The sequence below is a fragment of the Phascolarctos cinereus genome, unplaced genomic scaffold (genome assembly GCF_003287225.1).
Source record: "Phascolarctos cinereus isolate Bilbo 61053 unplaced genomic scaffold, phaCin_HiC Scaffold_2;HRSCAF=192, whole genome shotgun sequence".
In the NCBI taxonomy this organism is placed as follows: domain Eukaryota; kingdom Metazoa; phylum Chordata; class Mammalia; order Diprotodontia; family Phascolarctidae; genus Phascolarctos; species Phascolarctos cinereus.
In genome coordinates, this window is record NW_027555625.1 from 118,848,826 (window position 1) to 118,867,361 (window position 18,536).

Here is an 18,536-nt window from a genome sequence, read left to right on the forward strand (position 1 = left end):
TTTCAATGTGAAATAAAGTAATACATATATTATGCTTCATATGATCAGGTATACGAAAGTCAGCTCTTGTTACTTCTGTGCCTTAGTCTTCTGCAAAGGAAGCTATATGCTACTCTATTTAAAGACAAATATATTCCTAAGTTATATTAAAGTGCTGTCATGATTAGCAATCAGTCAGTCAACAAGCAGTTGTTAAGTGCCAGCTATGGTGCAGACTGTGCTTTGCACTGAGGAGCGTATAAACTAAAGAAATGAAACCTTCTCTACTCTCAAAAAACTAAAGTTTATATTTATGTAGAATTATGCTATTGTAAATGGAGAATGCATTAAAGAGTGTTCTGAATTGTGACTCTGTCGTAAAAAACGATTATATGCCTAAGTGGAATGTGATAGTGATTAACTAGTACTTAAGCTACTGAAGGATTTTAGTTTGAATTATGCGTTAAAATGACAATTGTTTCTATTTTTAGACATATTTCAGGCATCCTGCTTGGAGATATTTGTGTAGAATGAGGTGATATTTTCATGACTTCTTTTTCTTTCACTAAAGCCTTATTCTAGTGTTTCACTATGATGTGGAAGTAGCCTTACCAAGCAAGAAAAGTCAGCTGATGAGACTGTATTATCTACTGTATGACAACCAGCCCGTATATTTTAGGAAAGATTTGTAAGCAGAGTTGGCTGCCTAGTTATTATTGCCACAACAAGGAGATGTCTGAATGCAAGAGATTGGGACCTGTATTGCTAGGGTAGTACCCTCAGCAAAAACAGGGCTTTTTGAAATAACAGAGGAGTATTGGATCTTTTATTGAATGCAAAACCAGTCTACCTTTTGGCTAGGAAGTATCTTGGAAGCAGCTTGGTAAAATGTACACGTTAACAATGAAAGTTTCACTGTTTCCCCCAGCAGTTAGCACTGTGCCTGGTACACAGTAGACCAGGCCTGCACAAACTACGGCCCACGGGCCATTTACAAGTTGCAGGCAGGCCAAAGAATTTCTGGCGACTCACAGAAAATGTAGAGGATATTTTCCTCTATATTTTTTGCAGGCCACCCAAAATCCTTTGACGTGACGCAAGTGTCCTGCGAGCTACAGGTTATGCAAGCCTGCAGTAAATAGTGAATGCTTATTGACTTGACTTTTTAAAGAAAGTTTCTATTTTTTACCCCTGAGAGGGCCAGTTCCTCAAAATATTTCAATTGTATTCACATTTGGCTTTATATTGCCTGTGGTATGGCTTCAAATATATTAAGCCATAGTTTATTGATAAAATTTTGAATTGTCTGTCATTTATGGGGAGGTCATAATTCACATAAAATGACATTTATCTCCTTAGTGCCTACACATATATAAAATTTATTAACATTGCTGGTTAAAAGCTCTTTCCCATGAGAGAACATTAATTTAGCATGTAGACAATGGTGTAGGATGATGCCATCTGGATCTAGGGTTGCAGGTCCCTAGTTTGAATTCACTTCTCTAGGCTTCTCTCTCCACCTTGTGAAAGGGAGGAGTTGGATTGATGGTTGAAACCACTTTCTGTTCTAAATCTGTGATCCTATTTGCCTGTGACTTCTCTACTAGAAAAATCAGACATTGAAATTCAAAACCACTTTGTAAATAATTATTGGACAAGTTGGCATTAATATAAATGAAAAATTAGTTTAATGTGATCATATTACCTAGTGAAGTTTATAGTACATAATTTATTTTTTAAGATAATGAAACAACAAAAGGAAGAATCTGCACGTATCCAACATCATCAAAAAGAAACAAAAGGTTGTCTTCCTCAGAAAATTCAGAAAATATTGAAGCAGAACAAGACCCAAGGAAAAAGTGCAGGGTTACTGATCAGGAAGAATCTACCAGTTCATCAAAGGTAATTTTTTTTTAAATTTAGTTTTTCTTTTTCTTCTATGGGTGTTCTGTATGGGGAGAGTGTATTATAGCATGGTCATGTCAGTGTGAAACAGAAGTGTTTATAGTTCCATTGTTACAGGCATATATTTACTAAAATATCTAGATAGTACAAAATTCCCCTTTGCTTTTTGTTTGTTGATTATAGAAAAAAAGTATTTGACTTGGTAGAGCAAAATTCTATCCTAAAGGCTCTGTTCCAATAAGGTCTCCCAGTCATTTGTCAAAAATCATAAAAGATTCCTTTAAAGAACACAAACATTTTTATTCAGTGATTATTAATGTTAAGTCAGGTATAAAGTAGGGAGTTATGCTCATCATGGGTGTTTGTACTGTTGAGGAGGGCCAGAGTCCAAATGGAAGAGGGATTCTAGATTCTGAGGGCTTCAGATGCTTCTATTTATAGTTGAGACTCTGGTAATTGCACTGAGACCCAAAACATAACAGAGTCTACTAAATTAGGCCCCTAATCACTCAAAAGAGTCCAAACTAACCTGTCACTTGGAACAACCAAGTGGATGAAGAATGCCTGTTGTCTAAATTATGGTATATAGTTGAATGGGCAACTAATAGGTCAGGTCTATCATTAGCTATAGACACTGGTTATACATTATAGCTGGGCAGTGAATCTGGCCCAGAATGTAGTATGAGAGAACAAGAAAGACTGCCTTTAGGAAATTATTCAGTATTTGTTATAATCCAAACTTGTTGAAACAAGGGCTTATTTTTTTAGTACCAGTGTTCATACAGTGATACTCTATGGCTAAGAGTCATACACTACCACAATCTCTGATGCAGTGAATTTGTGGAACACTTGGAGAACGATGTATATATACAACTAGAGCAAGAATAAACTGTATCATGTTACCAAGGAAGAATTATGCAATAGAAGCAGCAGATAGGATGATCAGGAAAGGAGATGGGCCAGTCATGTCATGAGAGCTGGGGATGATTGACAGCCTGCTTGACTGGAGGCACTATATCAGGAGACACTCCCTCTTTGGAATCCTTCTTCATCTATTGTTTGAATCCCTTGATGCCGGGGCTGTCTTCTGCCTCTCTTTGTATTCCCAGAGCTTAGCACAGTGTCTGACACATAGTCAGTGCTTAATAAATGCTTTCTGATGGACTGACAAGAGTCAAACAGAATAAGAAAGCATGGATGGTTTTTGATCTGCCCTGTTGGAGGGAATATGTACCCAGGTCAGTGAGATCATAAATCCCTTGAAGTAGAGAATAGCTGTAGTGAAAAAAATGTATGTTTCTATTATGGACAATTTTGGTATTCACAAGGAAAAAAATTAAAATTTCAACTTTTGAGATCTGATCTTTTTAACTCAGGAGAAGCACTGTACTAGCAATATGACCTGGGCAAATCACTTAACTGTCTGGTGTTCTAGGCATCTCTCTAAAGATTGGGAAATGATCTGTAAGGGATGCAGTAGAGAGCCAACAAAATGAATCCTGTAATTTTAAGCTTCCTTAGTAAGGACATGTTAACAATTTTTTTATTTGTCTTTATAGGAAGTGAGTGGATCATCTGTTGTAATAGGTGTGAATAAAACAGAAATGACTAAAGCCAAGTCTGAAAGATCTGAAATCCCAGGAGAGCAGATCAGTGAAAATCTCCATGATGAGGAGTGTGAACATAGAACATCTCCTAGAAGCAAAAGAAATAAGATGGATGAATATGAAAAAGATGTGCCCATGGAATATTCTGGGAATCCCAAGAGTCACCATGACAACTTATTCCACAATAAGGACCCAGAGCTTGACCCAGAACTGAGCTCTGATCTTGAAGCCTCGAGTTCAACTACAAGCATAGCTGTTCCACAAGATTCTGGGGAAAATCATTCCAAGAGAACACCTTGCATTTATGGAGCAAGTTGCTACAGGTAAAAAGGGATCGCATACAACGGAACTCTGTATATTACCAGTCTCATTACACTAAGAATATAGATATATTAGACTAGGACAAAGCATGTCCCCTGAAATTTGAAAAAGGCATGATTTAACGCATTGGTTTATAAAGTGGTGGTTCAGTTTTGAAAAACCAAAATCTTGAAAATGTTTTATTCTGCTTTGATAGATTGTCAACTCTGTAATTGACATTTTTATAAAAATCATTTTATAAGGTTTTGGAATTCAGGGGTGGGCAGAATATTTGTTCATGACCATAATACTTATTAATATAATACATAACCCAAATTCTAGGGTAATACTGAAAATAGCCTAATGATAAAATGTAACAAAAAAGTTAAATAAGTCTAATCTAGGCATATGTTACCTCTGATCTTTTTAGACACAGAGACATGGTAACCAACCTAGCATAGGCCCTCATCATTTCTTGCCTGCCCTGATTCCATAGTAGACTCTTACATGATATCCTGCCTCAAGTCTCACACCTTTCCAATCTGTGTTCAAGCTGCCAAAGTGATTTTCCTTCCCTAGCCAGTAAAGTCCAGTGGCCCTAGAGCCTGTTGCATCTAGAAGAAACACAATGTGGTCCCCACCCACCATTTTAGCTTTATTAAACATTACAGTCCAGCCAAACCAGCCTTCTTCCTCATGCCCAACTTTACATCTCCCTTCTTTGCATCTTTGCACTGGCCATTCCGTATGCCCAGATTCGAATCCCTCCTCCTCTCAGCCTTTTGAATCCCTCATTTCCTTCAAGACTCAGTGTAGTTATCACCTTCTACGTGAAGTCTTTCCTGATCTTCTCTCATACTAACTCCTTATGATCTTACTCTCAAAATTATCATGTATTTATTTTGTATATATATTCTGTATAGACTTGTTTATCTTCCTTGGTAGTATGTAAGCACTTTGTCTTTCTGTCTCTAGTACCTAGCACAGTGCTCGACACACAGCAGGCGCTTAATAAATGCTTGTTGATGTTTAGCTTGTTGTTGATCCCTGTGATTGCTCTTTGTATTTTTCTAAGTATGCTCTTGGATCTGCTTAGTAGCTTTCATGGCGGCTGAATGTGTTATGTTGTTGTTTTACCATTCCTGCACTTTATGGTGCTACAACCTAATGGGATTGAAAAGGTCGCAGAGCTCCTTATTTGAATTCTAGTCTTTTATTTCATCTGTTACGTTTTGTGTCACTTTTTTGCATTAAACACAAGACTACAATGTCTTGCTGATTTCTGTGACATTATAAAGGAAATGTGGTTCATTTATTATTACTTGTTAGTGAACCTAGAGTTCCTTCTGATTACTGCTTCCACTTCCATGCATAAAGCTTCAATGATTTGCTTAATAATCAAATTTGCTATTCTGCGCTTTCTATGTGCCAGGTTTTGCACTAGGTGTTTAGGATACAAAGACAAAAGCACCTCACGTAGAAGGTGGCTCCTGAACTGCTCTGGAAGGAAACAAGATGGCGTTTAGGAGGGAGAGAATTCAGGAGATAGCCAGAAAGGCATGGAGATAAGATAGAGATGACTGTGTGTGAGGACAAGCAAGTAGGTAGTATAGCTGGATTGTAGAGGGAATGAAGGGAAGGTGTTAGTCTGGAAAGGTAAGATGGGGCCATGTGGTGAAGAGCTTTAAGTGGAGAAAAAAAGAATTTCTGTTTGATCCTAGAGCTAATTGCAGTATACTGGAATTTACTGAGTGGGGGTTATAGGCAATGACATGGTCACAACCACACTTTAGGAAAATCACTGCGTGCTGAGGATAGATTGAAATGGGGAGAGATGTGGCAGGGAAACTAAGTAGGAGGCCTTACAGTAGTCTGAATAAGAGGTTGTGAGGGCCTGAATTAAGATGGTGAAGAGGAGGCGTGTGTGAGAGATGGTCTGCAGATCTAAATGACAAGATTTAGCTACTGATTGAATACATCTGGAGAATGAGTGAGTACTCAGAGGTGACAATGTGATTGGGGGCCTGGGTGACTGGCTGGATGGTGATGCTTTTGATAGGGAAGTTTGGGAGAGTTGTTTGAGTTGAGATATTGAGTTGAGATGCTTATGGAACATTCAGTTCAGAATGCCCAGAAGGCAGTAGGTGGTAATGAACTGGAGCTCGTAGAGTGGATAATTAAACCCTTGAGAGCTGCTAAGGTCACCAGGTGAGATTTTGTAGAGAAAAAAGAAAAACCTAGTATATTCTCTTCTGGCACCACATTGCAGACGTGAGTCCCTTAACTTCTTTCTTAAGGTTTTTATTTCACTGTATTTATTGTCTTTGATAATGGATACATCGTTGCTTTCTTTCCCCTTGGTCTTCTGTCTGGGTTATGCTCAGTGTCTTCTACAATAGCCAGATTTATGCTAGCCAGGTGTAGTTATATCACTTGCTTTGTCTTTCTCCATTTTCAGTTGAAAGCCCACATGACCAGAACAAATCTCTAGGCAAATACTTCTTTTCAGCTCTTGCAAAGAATTTAAATAATTTGCCCATATTTGGTGTTAATAACAGATTTAGCTCTAATAAATTCTAGCTTGTAAATCGTTTTAAAACTAGTTTTCAGTAAGTGTAATATTCAAATATTCTTCCTGAAAAGTATTTACCACCAAACGTTTGCAAACTAAAATCTTTTCAACAGCCTCTTCAACAATATGCAGTAAATAGGGGTTGGATGAGAAAGGGCAGCTGTGTTGGGCAGCAGCAGACAGGTATATTTAAGAATGAGTGATCCTCCAGAGAATATCCAGGGTAGCTACATAGTGAGCAGTTCTGCAAAACCCAACACTTTAAGAAGTGATAGCTGTGTTGGCAGTATTGCTAATCTTTGCTATGAGGTGAAAGCCCAGAATTTCCTTAATTTATGTTTCTCCAATAAAATGATTTAGAGCGTTCTTTCATATTGTTGCTGATAAATATTCTTCCTTTGAAAATTGCCTGTTCATATCCTTTGATCATTTATTTATTGAAGAATGACTTTTGTTATTATAGATTTAAATTAATTCCTTATATAGCCTGATTATGAATCTTTTATCAGAGAAACTTGTTGCAAATATTTTTCCTAGTTAACTGTCGTATCGTAAATTTTAATTGCACTGATTTTGATAATGCAAAAAAACTTTGAAATTTTATGCAATTAAAATTATTCATTTTATCTTCTCTGATCTTCTCTGTCCCCCGTTTGAACATGAACTCTTCCCCTAGCCATAGATCTGAAAGGTAGTTTCTTCCTTTTGTTTCTATTTTGTTTGTGATGTCACCCTTTTTGTTTAATTTGTGTATCCATTTGGAGCTTATCTTGTTGTACAGAGTGGGATATTGGTACAGTCCTATTTCCGCTGTTGCATGCTGACTATTCAAGAAATTTTTCTCTAAGACATATTAATCCAGTTCCCTTTTCTCCAAAAGCATTATTTCTGAATAAACAGGAAAATATGTGTGGTGTATCATAATTTCTTAGTGTTGAAAAGGTCTTTAATGATAATTGAATCCAATTGTTCCCACCATTTTAACAAAGGAAGAAATTTTTAAAAGATAAAACTTTTTCTTTTTTTTTTTTTTAAAGAAGTTTGACTTCCTCAGTTTGGGAGTGTGTAGTCATTTCCTTACATGTGTACATTTCATTCTTTACAGCAGGGGTCAGCAACAGCACTAGGTATGAGAATAGAAAATGGGAGAGAGAAAAAAAGGAGATTCTTATGGTAAGGCTCGTAGGATGCTACTAAAACCAGTCATGTAAGAATATGTTAGAACTTGTTCTTTCTTAACAGTGGCCTTCAGGAACTCAGGATCACCTCCATACTATGATGAAGCATCAGCTTTTATGAAGGCCTGTTATTATTCCTGTAGAGAAGAAGGAAATAAACATTTACATAACACCTACTACGTACCAGACACTTTGCTAAATGCTTTTTACAAATATTATTTCATTTGATCCTCAAAATAACCCTGCAAGGTAGGTGCTATTATATCTCCTTTTTATAGCTGAGGCATCTGAGACAAATAGAAGTTAAGTGACTTGCCCAGAATCCCACAGGTGTCTGAGGCCAGATTTGAACTGAGATCTCTACAATTCCAGGCCTACCGCTCTATCCACTACATCACCGGCTGCTTTTGCCAAGTCAGACCACTATCACTACCTTGACCACCATGTCCCCTCACATCACTTGATACGGACAGCTCGAGACCTTGACCTCAGTAGCCTTGAGAATAGCTTAGACCTTGCAGCCATCATCTTGGGAGACAACCCCTGTGGAGATCAGCCTGGCAACTGTTCCTGTGGGTAATGCAGCCACGGCTACTGAAAACCCAGAAGAGAAAGTTCTTGCCAAAGTCCTTGGCACTCTCATGTGATTCAGCAATAGAAACTGATATTATTTTATCAATGGAACTGTCATTAAAGAAGAGTTGTTATCATCTGCTTAGTTGCTGTACCCTGAGGACCATGGGACCTTTACATCTGACTTATACCTGAAACCTTCCATATGTGTTACTTCCCCCATAAGAAGATAAGCTCCCTGAAAGCAGGGTCTGCCATACTCTTCTATTTGTATTCCCAGAGCTGAGCACAGGGTTTGTACATAGTAAGGACTTAATAAATGCTCTATTCATTCATCACCTGTATCTACTTTACTTGTATTTCCCAGTTATTATCACATTCTTATTAGAATGCATTGTATTCCTCTGGGGGAAAGTAACAAGGTTCAGACATAAATATGTTCTGTGAAATATATGTGTGCCATCAAATGAGATAATATTTGTAAAAGCTTAGCTCAGTTTGGCATGTAGTAGATGACATATAAATGCTTAGGGGCAGTTCTGGGAACAACAGAGGAGACAGTGCCCTTTGCTAGCGTAGGGCTGGGATCCCAACATCAGACTAGGAATCTAACGTCTTTGTTTTGCCATGAAACTCCGGTACCTGGCTCACAGGAGCATCAGGAAGCTGGGGTTCCACAGCGACACCTGGTGTCACAATGCTTACATTACATGAATACATACAAAATGAATACCCTCTTGTCACCTAATACTTCATTCCAAGAGATTAAACTGACTTTTTCTAAATTTGCAACTTAAAATTTTTTCTGAATAATTCATACATGTAAAAAACCATTCATTTTTGGTTATATCCATGTTCTTATTTCAGTAGTGAACTTTTAGAACAGAATCAGTCAATCAAGATAGAAGCTGCAAACACCCTGTATTTTCTCATCTTGTCCTTTAACTTTCAGATTTAACTGCAAGTAGATAATTATTATCCAAATACTTGATTTCTGGCTAGTCACTTTTAAGAAATAAAATTCTATTTTATTCCAAAAGTATTGAGTATCCATTGTCATAAATTCACATACTTAAAAAGAATAAAACCTTTCTTTCTTACAACAGGAAAAATGTGTTCTACATTTCTTTTACCTTTTGAATACTGTATTCAATTTATCCAAACAACATACTTAATATAACCAACAAATAAAACATATAAACCATTAAAAATGTTATAATATTCTCTTATGTGCTTAAGTTTTATCAGCAAATATTTGTAGTCTTGAATTAATGCCAAATTTTTTTTTTTGCTTTTGATAGGTTTTTTCTTTCAATGGTCATTTAAGATTTTCAGTGGAATTCAGTTTTAAAGAAAGACATGAGAACCTAAATTTTGTCTCTTGATTTGAACTGCCATACCTTCTTCCAATGACTGACCAAACCAAAGTAACTTAGCTTTCATGTGTTGTTTCTTATGGTTATGGATGATTTTCATTTTTCGTTAAGTAAATATTTATTAAATTATCATCAACTGCCAGGCACTGGAAATAAAAAGATAAAGTTGACAAAGGCTCTGCCTTAGAGGAGACTGTCGGAGAAGAAGCTTGGCGAGAAGATAGAACATATAAGGCATGCCAAAAGTCTTAGATCTGGCTTAAGCTGTTAAAGCTATTTAAGCTTAAAACTGCAATAAGACTTTTGGGACACTTGTATTTAAAGATCTACACAAAAAAAGGCAGGCTCTTAAAGTCTTGTGTAGTAGAACTTTGAAATTATCAGTGATTTCAGTGATACCAATCACAATTCCATCCAAATCCTAGTAGATGGCTTCATAAATTGCTGCTTAGCTAGATTGGCTCTCTCATGACACACAGTCTGTTACTAATGTCTCAACTTTAAATATTCTGTACTTGAAATCTTTTCCGTTTAGGCCCTGACATAGATTGGGCTCTGTGGACATAGTCTTTGAGAACCCAGTGTCAACCTCCATGTCACAATAAGGCATCAGAGTGGGATAATTAGTGGGAGATTTCTTATTAGTAGTCTAAAAGTTCAGAAATACTAACTACATTTGAAACTTTTATCTTTATAAGGCCATTTGTCTAATGAGGACTATAAATTTGGTAAAAAAAAAATTAAGTATCGGTAAAAACTAGATTGATGTTCTTGACCCACTGAATGTGATGATCTACAGCATTCCGCATTGACCGAGTGGCATAAAAGAACCTTCTTTTAAAAATGAATTGCCTATGAGGTTGGAGTTGCCCAACATTTGAGTAAAAAATGTTTCAAATTTTACAAATTCTTGTCTCTAACAATGTATTTATTGAATTCATAGGAAGAACCCTGTCCATTTTCAACAGTTCAGCCACCCTGGTGATAGGGATTACAGAGATGTGCAAGTCATGAATCAAGATGAGGATGACAACAGACCTGAATGCCCATATGGAACTTCTTGTTACAGGTACGTAAATCTGTGAATGTCTGATAGTAGTCTTCGTTTCTGAAGGGACGTCTACAGGATAGCAGAGCATCTTTGTACATAGATTCTAGCTCTTGTTGCTGCTGCTGCTGCTGCTGCTGCACTCAGGGTGTCATTTTGTTGTTGTTCCGTCATCTTCAGTCATGTCCGACTCTTCGTGACCCCATTTGCAGTTTTCTTGGCAAAGATACTAGAGTGGTTTGCCATTTTCTTCTCCAGCTCATTTTACAGATGAGGAAACTGAGGCAAACAGGGCTAGGTTAAGTGACTTACCTGGGGTCACATAGCTAGCATCTGAGGCCAGATTTGAACTCATGAAGGTGACTCTTCCTGGTTCCAAGCCCAGTGTTCTGTCCGTTGTGCCACCTAGCTGCCCCCCACTGTGCTTCCTCGCTCATATTGTTAGCACATTAAAATTTTTGGATTAGGATAACCCATGTTAAAATTTTTTTTGAATAATAGTATATAATTTCTCTGGACAGTTTTGGTATTCTATCACTGTTTTTATTTGTGTAGACATCTGCATTGCTCTCTTTTGCCTAAAATATATTTATTACAATCAGTAACCTTCCCCATTGAGGTGATTGCAGGCTTACCCAGAAAGGGTACTTAATCTCTGTCCATAAAGGTCTTTCAAAATAGGGATCATAGGATCATAGATTTAAAGCTGTAAGGAGGTCAACTCATTCAGTTCCCTCATTTTATAGATGAGAAAACTGACTTCCAAAGAGGTTGGGGGTCTTGCCCAAAGTCACTCTGACCATAAATAATGGCACTAGAATCTGCATTCAGATCCCTTGATTCCAAGTTCAGTACTCCCACCTACAGCAACTGTTTCTGCTGTGCTGTGCTGCCTCCAACCAGCCATCTTAGGTGATAAATGTGATCTGGGTTAATTAAGGGGGTGACCTCTTGATGTGCTTGTTAATCCTAATACTATAATTTTTAACAGGAAGATGAGAGTAATATTCAAATATTAGGGAAAATAAGTTGGCAGGCTAATGTCTACTCCTTCTAGAATGTGTTCCTCTTACTTGACAGGTTGCAATGTGTCTTTAATCTAATTTTATTTTGACCCTTATAAGCTTTACATAAGCTTTACAGTGGGGCAGGTAGATGGCCCAGTGGACAGAGTGCTGGACTTGGAGTCAGGAAAGATTGTCTTTCTGAATTCATATCTGGCCTCAGATAATTACTAACTGTGTGACCCTGGGCAAGTCACTTAATCCTGTTTGCTCCAGTTTCCTCACATGTAAAATGAACTGAAGAAGGAAATGGCAAAGTACTCCAGTATTTTTGCCAAGAAAACTCCAAATGGGGTCATGAAAGGCGGACACTACTGAAACAACTAATCAACAAAACTTGACATTACCTGAAGTAGTATTGGCCACTTTTCTATCAGTTTGAATTGACTGAATTTTCTGTGTCTGTAATTCCTTTACTAAATGTGCTTTAAATTGATTTTTTTACACTCAGAAAATATGTGTGGTACTCAGAACTTTATTTGTAATACAGAAGGCTTATAAAATGTATTTGAAAGTATACTTAGAAACTTAAATTTTTAAAAGGAATCATTTTGTCAGACTGATTCTTGAATGCACATAGATGGACATCTCAGTTTTGGAGAACAGATTCTAGGCTTAGCTTTCCAACCACAGACAAACATTTTCTAGACTCTACAGCATACTAATGAAATTAATATTATATTATTATATCAATTATTATTATTATTATTATTATTATTATTAATTTACAAATTATTAATTTGTAATCCACCTTTTCCCCTTTATTTCTGTTAAAACTCAACTCCTGAAAAGGTCAATCAACCTCTGGACTGATGAGATTTGCTCCCAGCCCTCAAGGCTCATGCTCATTAACTAGATGGGTGGAATCCTACCTAGCTGGGAGACCTAATTTCTGTTTAGAGTATAAGCAGAATCTAATCTGGGTGAGCCTTTACCTGCAGTAGGAACCCCTTGTCCTTGATGCCTTCCATTAGAGTTTAGGGTAGCTCAGCTCATGAAGGAGAAAACTAACTAGAGAGGTCTGGATTAGAAATGGCTCCCCCCTTGCCCAGATGCTTGAGATGGCTGAGTCTCATGAGCAAACCATATTCTCAGCAGGAGAAGCTGAAGACTTTCAGCCCACCTCCTTGTTAAATGTCCCCCAATCAAGGTTGATTTTCACTTGTCAGGGGAGTTCCCTTTCAGAAGTAATTTAAGGTGTTTCAGAGTCTACTCTGGTATCTTTGGTTACCAGGAGAAACCACTGACCATCAATTTATTGATTTCTGGATAGCCTGATTAATAAATTGATTATTAATTACCCAGAAACTCTGCTTCTTGGGGATCTCATTCATCTCACTAGGGGCTGTTTGTGAGAGCAATGTTTATACTTAGAGAATAGGAGAGCCTACAAATGAAGTGAATACTTTTGTTTTGTTACATGGAAATTTTTCACTATAACAAAGGCATTATACAATTTTTATGATCTTAGTCTTTCTGTCTTGCCTTTGTACAAGACCAGAGGAGAAATGTTTGCCACTTTTAAAGTGGCACTCCAGGACTCTCACCAGCAGCATGAGATTTCAGACCAAATCCAGCAACCAAAGCCTCATTGTTTTTCTCAGTAAAGTTCAAGCAGCCATCTTTGAGAACAAAGGCAGAGTTTTTAGGGGTATTTTGCCATTCTTACTTAGCTGACTCTTAAATACTTCCTGGTGGCAGAATTGTGCTACTTGGTTTTCTGGGATTCTCTTCCAAATGAGTTGGCCTCCAGGGCAATGCCCAAATGGGTTTTCTTATACTATTTGTCATTCCACTTTTGATATTTTCTGTAATTATGGAACTTTCTAGTTGTGCAAAGACATGACACTTTCCATGTTGTTGTGGTCTAGGACTGACAAAAAGAGAACTGAAATGGGTATTTTTTAAAGAATTTCTACATCTTTGTTTTTAAAACTGTTTCATAAATTTTTCACCTATATAAAAGATTACAGGTAGATAAAGTCCCTAAAAAAGAAGCTATGAGTAGACAAGTAAGAGATTCCAAGAATATTAGCTTCAAGGTGCTATGGGATGATTTCCCTCCTCCTTCTTTCTCTAGTTTTTATAATTTATATGAATCATTAAACCGTAATAATTTGTCTTTTTTGAGCAAAAGAAGAGCAATACAGAAAGCCAAGAAGAATGACTTCTAAAACTTCCTGTAAAGTTAGATCTAACAAAACCTTAATTCTTTGTGTAAGATCAAAGTAGACATACAGTACTTAAGCAGGGTTTCTCTAAACCAGTTCAAACATCAGAAGCTACATGTGCCAATGAAAAACAGTCTGCTGCACAGCTATGGGCTTACAGGGTCTTCCTTCTTAATGCAGATGGAAGCCTATGAATTAACTTCTTTGCTTTCTACTGTTTAAAGTCATGACTGTCTGACCACTGATGGCATGGCGATATTATTTATAACTTTCTAAATTGTAGGTCAGTGGTTAAGTTTTTAAACAAAATGGGGACACACTTTTTCAAGCAAAACAGAGAAACTATAAATAATGGCCTTTGGGTCAGTAAGTCGTTTATTTTTCAAAACAGTAACAGGGTATAAACCCAGCTTGGACTATTTTACCTTGTTAGTTCTTGCTATTGGTTAGTAAATGAAAAAGTAATCTCTTTTTTCCCCTGGATTTTTTAGTGTAGTTCTCCTAGTTTTCGGATGTATGAGTGAGTTATTTACTTTTATTATCTTGGTTAGATGGTCATAGTAGGGAGTTCACTGTAATTCCCAGCCACGTTTAAGCTGTAAAAACTTGTCAGAAGTGATGGAATCCAAAAGTAGGTTATCTGTGTATCTGATTACATCAACCAGCTCTGTTATATGACTGCTTTTGGTAAATTTCTTGATATTCCCCTTTTCCCTCCAAGTGTACTTTCTACCATCATCTCACTATCTACCTTGGCTACTTATCCTCTGTGTTCCACTTTGACTTTGCTGAAATCTGGTTACCACAATTGGTAAATCACCTAGTGTCATGGGCACCTGTGTCCCTGACAGTGTTTGTTTTCCAGCAAGTATGAGAGAGAGAAAGAAATTACGCGGGCCAGGTGGGTAGCAAATGTCGAATAAGCTCCATTTACTGATCTGAGGGTTAGGGTTTTTATACCCCATTCGTGGGAACTGAACCCAGAGTGGAAAAGGCAAAGTATCAACAATAATTTTTCTCATGGGAACGGTAACTAGGGGAATCCCCCCCTAAAACGTCTCTTCGCTTTCCTGTTATCTTTCAAGGTCCTTCTGTTCTCAAGGGAAAGACAGAGCAGGGGAGGGCTTGGAGAGCCTACATTCTGACTTAGGTGGGCCTCAGACTAAGGACAGGCAAAAGGTAAAACGCTGCTTGGCCTAAATCCTCAGACCCATCAGTGCAAGCCCTCCACAATCTCCCCCCTCTTACTGTTTAACTTGAGAAGATAAAGGGATGTAAAAATCTCACCTAAAATATGGCGAGTGTACTTTAACAAGCAGGGAAGGAGGAAACACAAAATCAATACAAAACATAGCCAAGGTAAAAAATGCAGTAGCAAACTTAATACATTCTTAAAAGGATTAAGTTGATCAATCTAATTTAACAATTTGTTTGCAATATCTTAAGAGCAATACCATCAATATAAGAATAAGCAATTTCATGTTGTATTTTGGATAATTGTTTAATTTTCTATGTAATATTTTGAGAGTGCCAAGCATCCTGGAGCTTATTTAATATTTGTTCAATGTTAACACTAGTGAAATTTGAAACACATATGGGGCTACACAGATAAATGAATAACAATAATCACATTTCAAATTGAAGTGCATTGTTAATTGTTCTATTTGTCTTCCTAAAGCTATCACTGACTGCTCTAAAACATCCAATTCTTGTTGCGTCATAGTATCTATTTAAATTTGATGTTGTAATACAGCAGACCAATTGTTAGCGTACTGAGCAGTTCAAAGTTGGCAGTAATATCCTGAAGGGTATTAATATTGAGGGTAATATTAGAATTGTGCCATGCCCCCAATAGGCGGGCATGCATCTTCTCTCATGAGATACTAGGATCTGAAGCATCATAGGGTAGCAGGGTAATGTAAATATATGCATATCTGTAATCACATTGCAATAGCAACCTTGTTTTCAAGGTTTCTAACTTATCTCCTAAATATGATACTGATTGCTCTAATAAATTAACTTTATACAATATATCAATGGCTTCTTATGCTTTAAGTACTAAACATTGCTAAGTAATATGCAAATTATGCAATTTAAATTTCAGATTGTAGCACTATAGATACAACAGTAGTAGATACAATAAAAGAAGCAACAATGATTAAACCAATAATAAGGAGACCAATAAATTGTTTTGATTGACGTAAGGAGGAAATAATAATTTTAGGATCACGTTTACCAGAGTTCTGGAACTATTCATGTGGAATGTTAGTAGGGAAAATAACAAATGATTATTGTTTTACCAAAAGTACAATATAGTCATTATGATCAATACATTGTTTGAAGGTACAGTTGACACAAGTAACATTCCAATTCAAAAATAGTATTAGATTGAATAAAATTTAAGTATTCATTAGACTAACTGGTATTAACAAATGATGTAACAAGAAAAAGACATGATTCAATATTGTTGCTAAATTTTGAAAAACATATAGGTGTCCTGGATGCTAGAGAGTTCTGAGGGTAATTGTAACATTGGCTCTGTCCTGGAGACAGGGATCTTTTCATCTTCCGAATACATGTGTATTGTTAGTATATATAGTCCCAATTTGTCCGTATTTGTGATGGGTTGCAACCAGGGTGGAAAGGGAAAAGAAGTCCAGTTCTGAGCACCCTGTACATTACACACTTGAGCAGAAAGTAAGGCTACTATTGCTAAAAATACAAGTTCAGGAGTCTTTTATCACTTGATGAGAGGGAGCTTTCACTTGACCCCATGTGGGAAGGCGACTCGTCACTGTGGATTGGCTCCTCCTGCGCTTTCCCCAGATTCTCATACTCTGCATTCAAGCTGTGAGTTGTTATACACACTCGGACATTTTCCTCCGGTATCCAGACAGGTTTATCAAAGTTTTCTGAAAAAATACAAGCATACCCTCATCCCCTTGTTAGTAACGGATCCAGTAATGGACTTGGGCCTTTGGATGTTTATTTTTCTCAAGATGTTTTTCAGCTGCAGTGTACCCATCTTTGTTAATATATTTTAAAAATTAATAGCCAATTGTCAATAATTAATAGCCAATTATCAATGAGGAGTAATAGCCTAGATTCCCCCTTTTTTGTTTAAAAAGAATAATTGTAATATTTTTGTTTTCAATTATATAAAATGGTTGTGATTAGAGAAATATTATAAAAAGAATAAATGGAAGAAAATGTTTTGATAACATATGTAGGAGTATTATCTGTTTTAATTTGTTTAAGTACACTCTAAACTGTGAAGGTTTGTAAAATATGATTGATTATATGTTTGTTTCACCTGTTTGTAGAGTGGCAAAAATGAAAGAAGAAAAAATATGAATTATAACATGAATATAAGAAAGGTTTGCAAAAGAAGGCATATAAATGACATCCAATTGTCAAATCTGTTTGGTAGAAAAACCTCTTGATACTTTTGAAACAGGCTGTTAATTAAAAAAAAATTATTATTTTTTATACTATGTTTGGAATAATGTAGGAGTTTATTCAAATATAGTCACAAAATGTTTCTTCTCAATAGTTAAGGTGATTGTATTGGCAGAATATAGTTAATGAAAGGCTCAATAAAAACTTAATAAAAAGTTAAGTGTTAGCAATTAATATGTCACTAGATAATATATCATTTTTAGCTTCTTGGAACGGAATAGTAAAAAAGCAGTCTTTTAAATCAATAACTATCAAAGGCTAGGAAGTCATGAGGCATTGTCAATTTTCCTGACTTCTTTTTAATAATAAAAACAGGTGAATTTTAAGGAACCCAAAACAGGTTTATCAGATTTCTATTGTATTTTATCAGATTTGTGCATAATGGGAGGAGCATAAACAGTGGGCGGGAGAAAATAACAGCTCTCATTAGATGTAAAATGCTGTGCCTCATAAATTAAGGGGAAATAATTGAGTTTCAACTATCTTTTATTCTACTAGTTTAAATTCATCTTGAAAAAATTGACTAGTGATGATCTATTAGGCAGGCTAAAAGTAATTAATATCTTTAAAAAGTCTTTTGAAAATTATGAAAAGTTTTTAAGGAATCTTGATTAATTTGTAATATTTTTTGGAGGGTTTAATTGTAGACTGTAAAACACTATGGCTAAAGTAAGCAAAGGGTGGTTTCTTTTGTACTTTTTCAGGGGCAATTATAAATCTATGAGACTGAAAGGCTTGTTAAAACTTAGGCATTAATGAGGAGAGTTTGCTAGTAGTAGAACAACTACAAAGTATATCATCCATATAATGAATTATTTTTGTCTGGGAATATTTCTGCCTAACAGGTTTGATAGTGTTAGGAACAAAATTTTGGCACATAGTGAGAACCATTCCTTCTTAAAGGATCATAATAGGAAAGCTTCAAATACTGATTTAATGGAGACAGCTGTACTTAAATTCAAACTCAAAACAAAATTAATTATAGTCCTAAGAGTCTTTTATGTTAAACAGTAAGTTTCACTAATCACAGCTTAAAGCCAGATACAGTCAATTTTTATTCTCATGGAGTTGTAATAAGTAATAAAGATTTACTAAGACTCACATACATAAGAGATGTCGCTTAGCATTCTTTTTTCTCAAATTTAAACTTGTTCTGGTGTAAAAGCCAATTATTAGAAATCATTTTATAAAGTTGCAACTTCTTAATAAGCCAAATTAATTGTTTAGGAACTCAATAACACAAACAAGTTCTTTTTTCAGAGCAGATGACCTTGCTCAGACAGCTGGTTGCTAGGAGCCTTGGC

The 18,536-nt window shown here is 36.2% G+C and overlaps 1 protein-coding gene across 2 annotated transcripts in view; it reads left to right on the forward strand.

The window, feature by feature from the left end:
* APLF (aprataxin and PNKP like factor) overlaps positions 1-18,536 on the forward strand; it is a 72,745-nt gene that overhangs the window by 26,334 nt on the left and 27,875 nt on the right. The window contains exons 6-8 of one of the 2 annotated variants that reach the window (XM_020985399.2): positions 1,721-1,881; positions 3,444-3,814; positions 10,434-10,559. In XM_020985399.2, the coding sequence (XP_020841058.1) occupies positions 1,721-1,881; positions 3,444-3,814; positions 10,434-10,559 (658 nt within the window). Of the gene's footprint in view, positions 1-1,720; positions 1,882-3,443; positions 3,815-7,913; positions 9,157-10,433; positions 10,560-18,536 lie in introns of those variants that run through there. The other variant, XM_020985401.2, reaches the window with a different exon arrangement.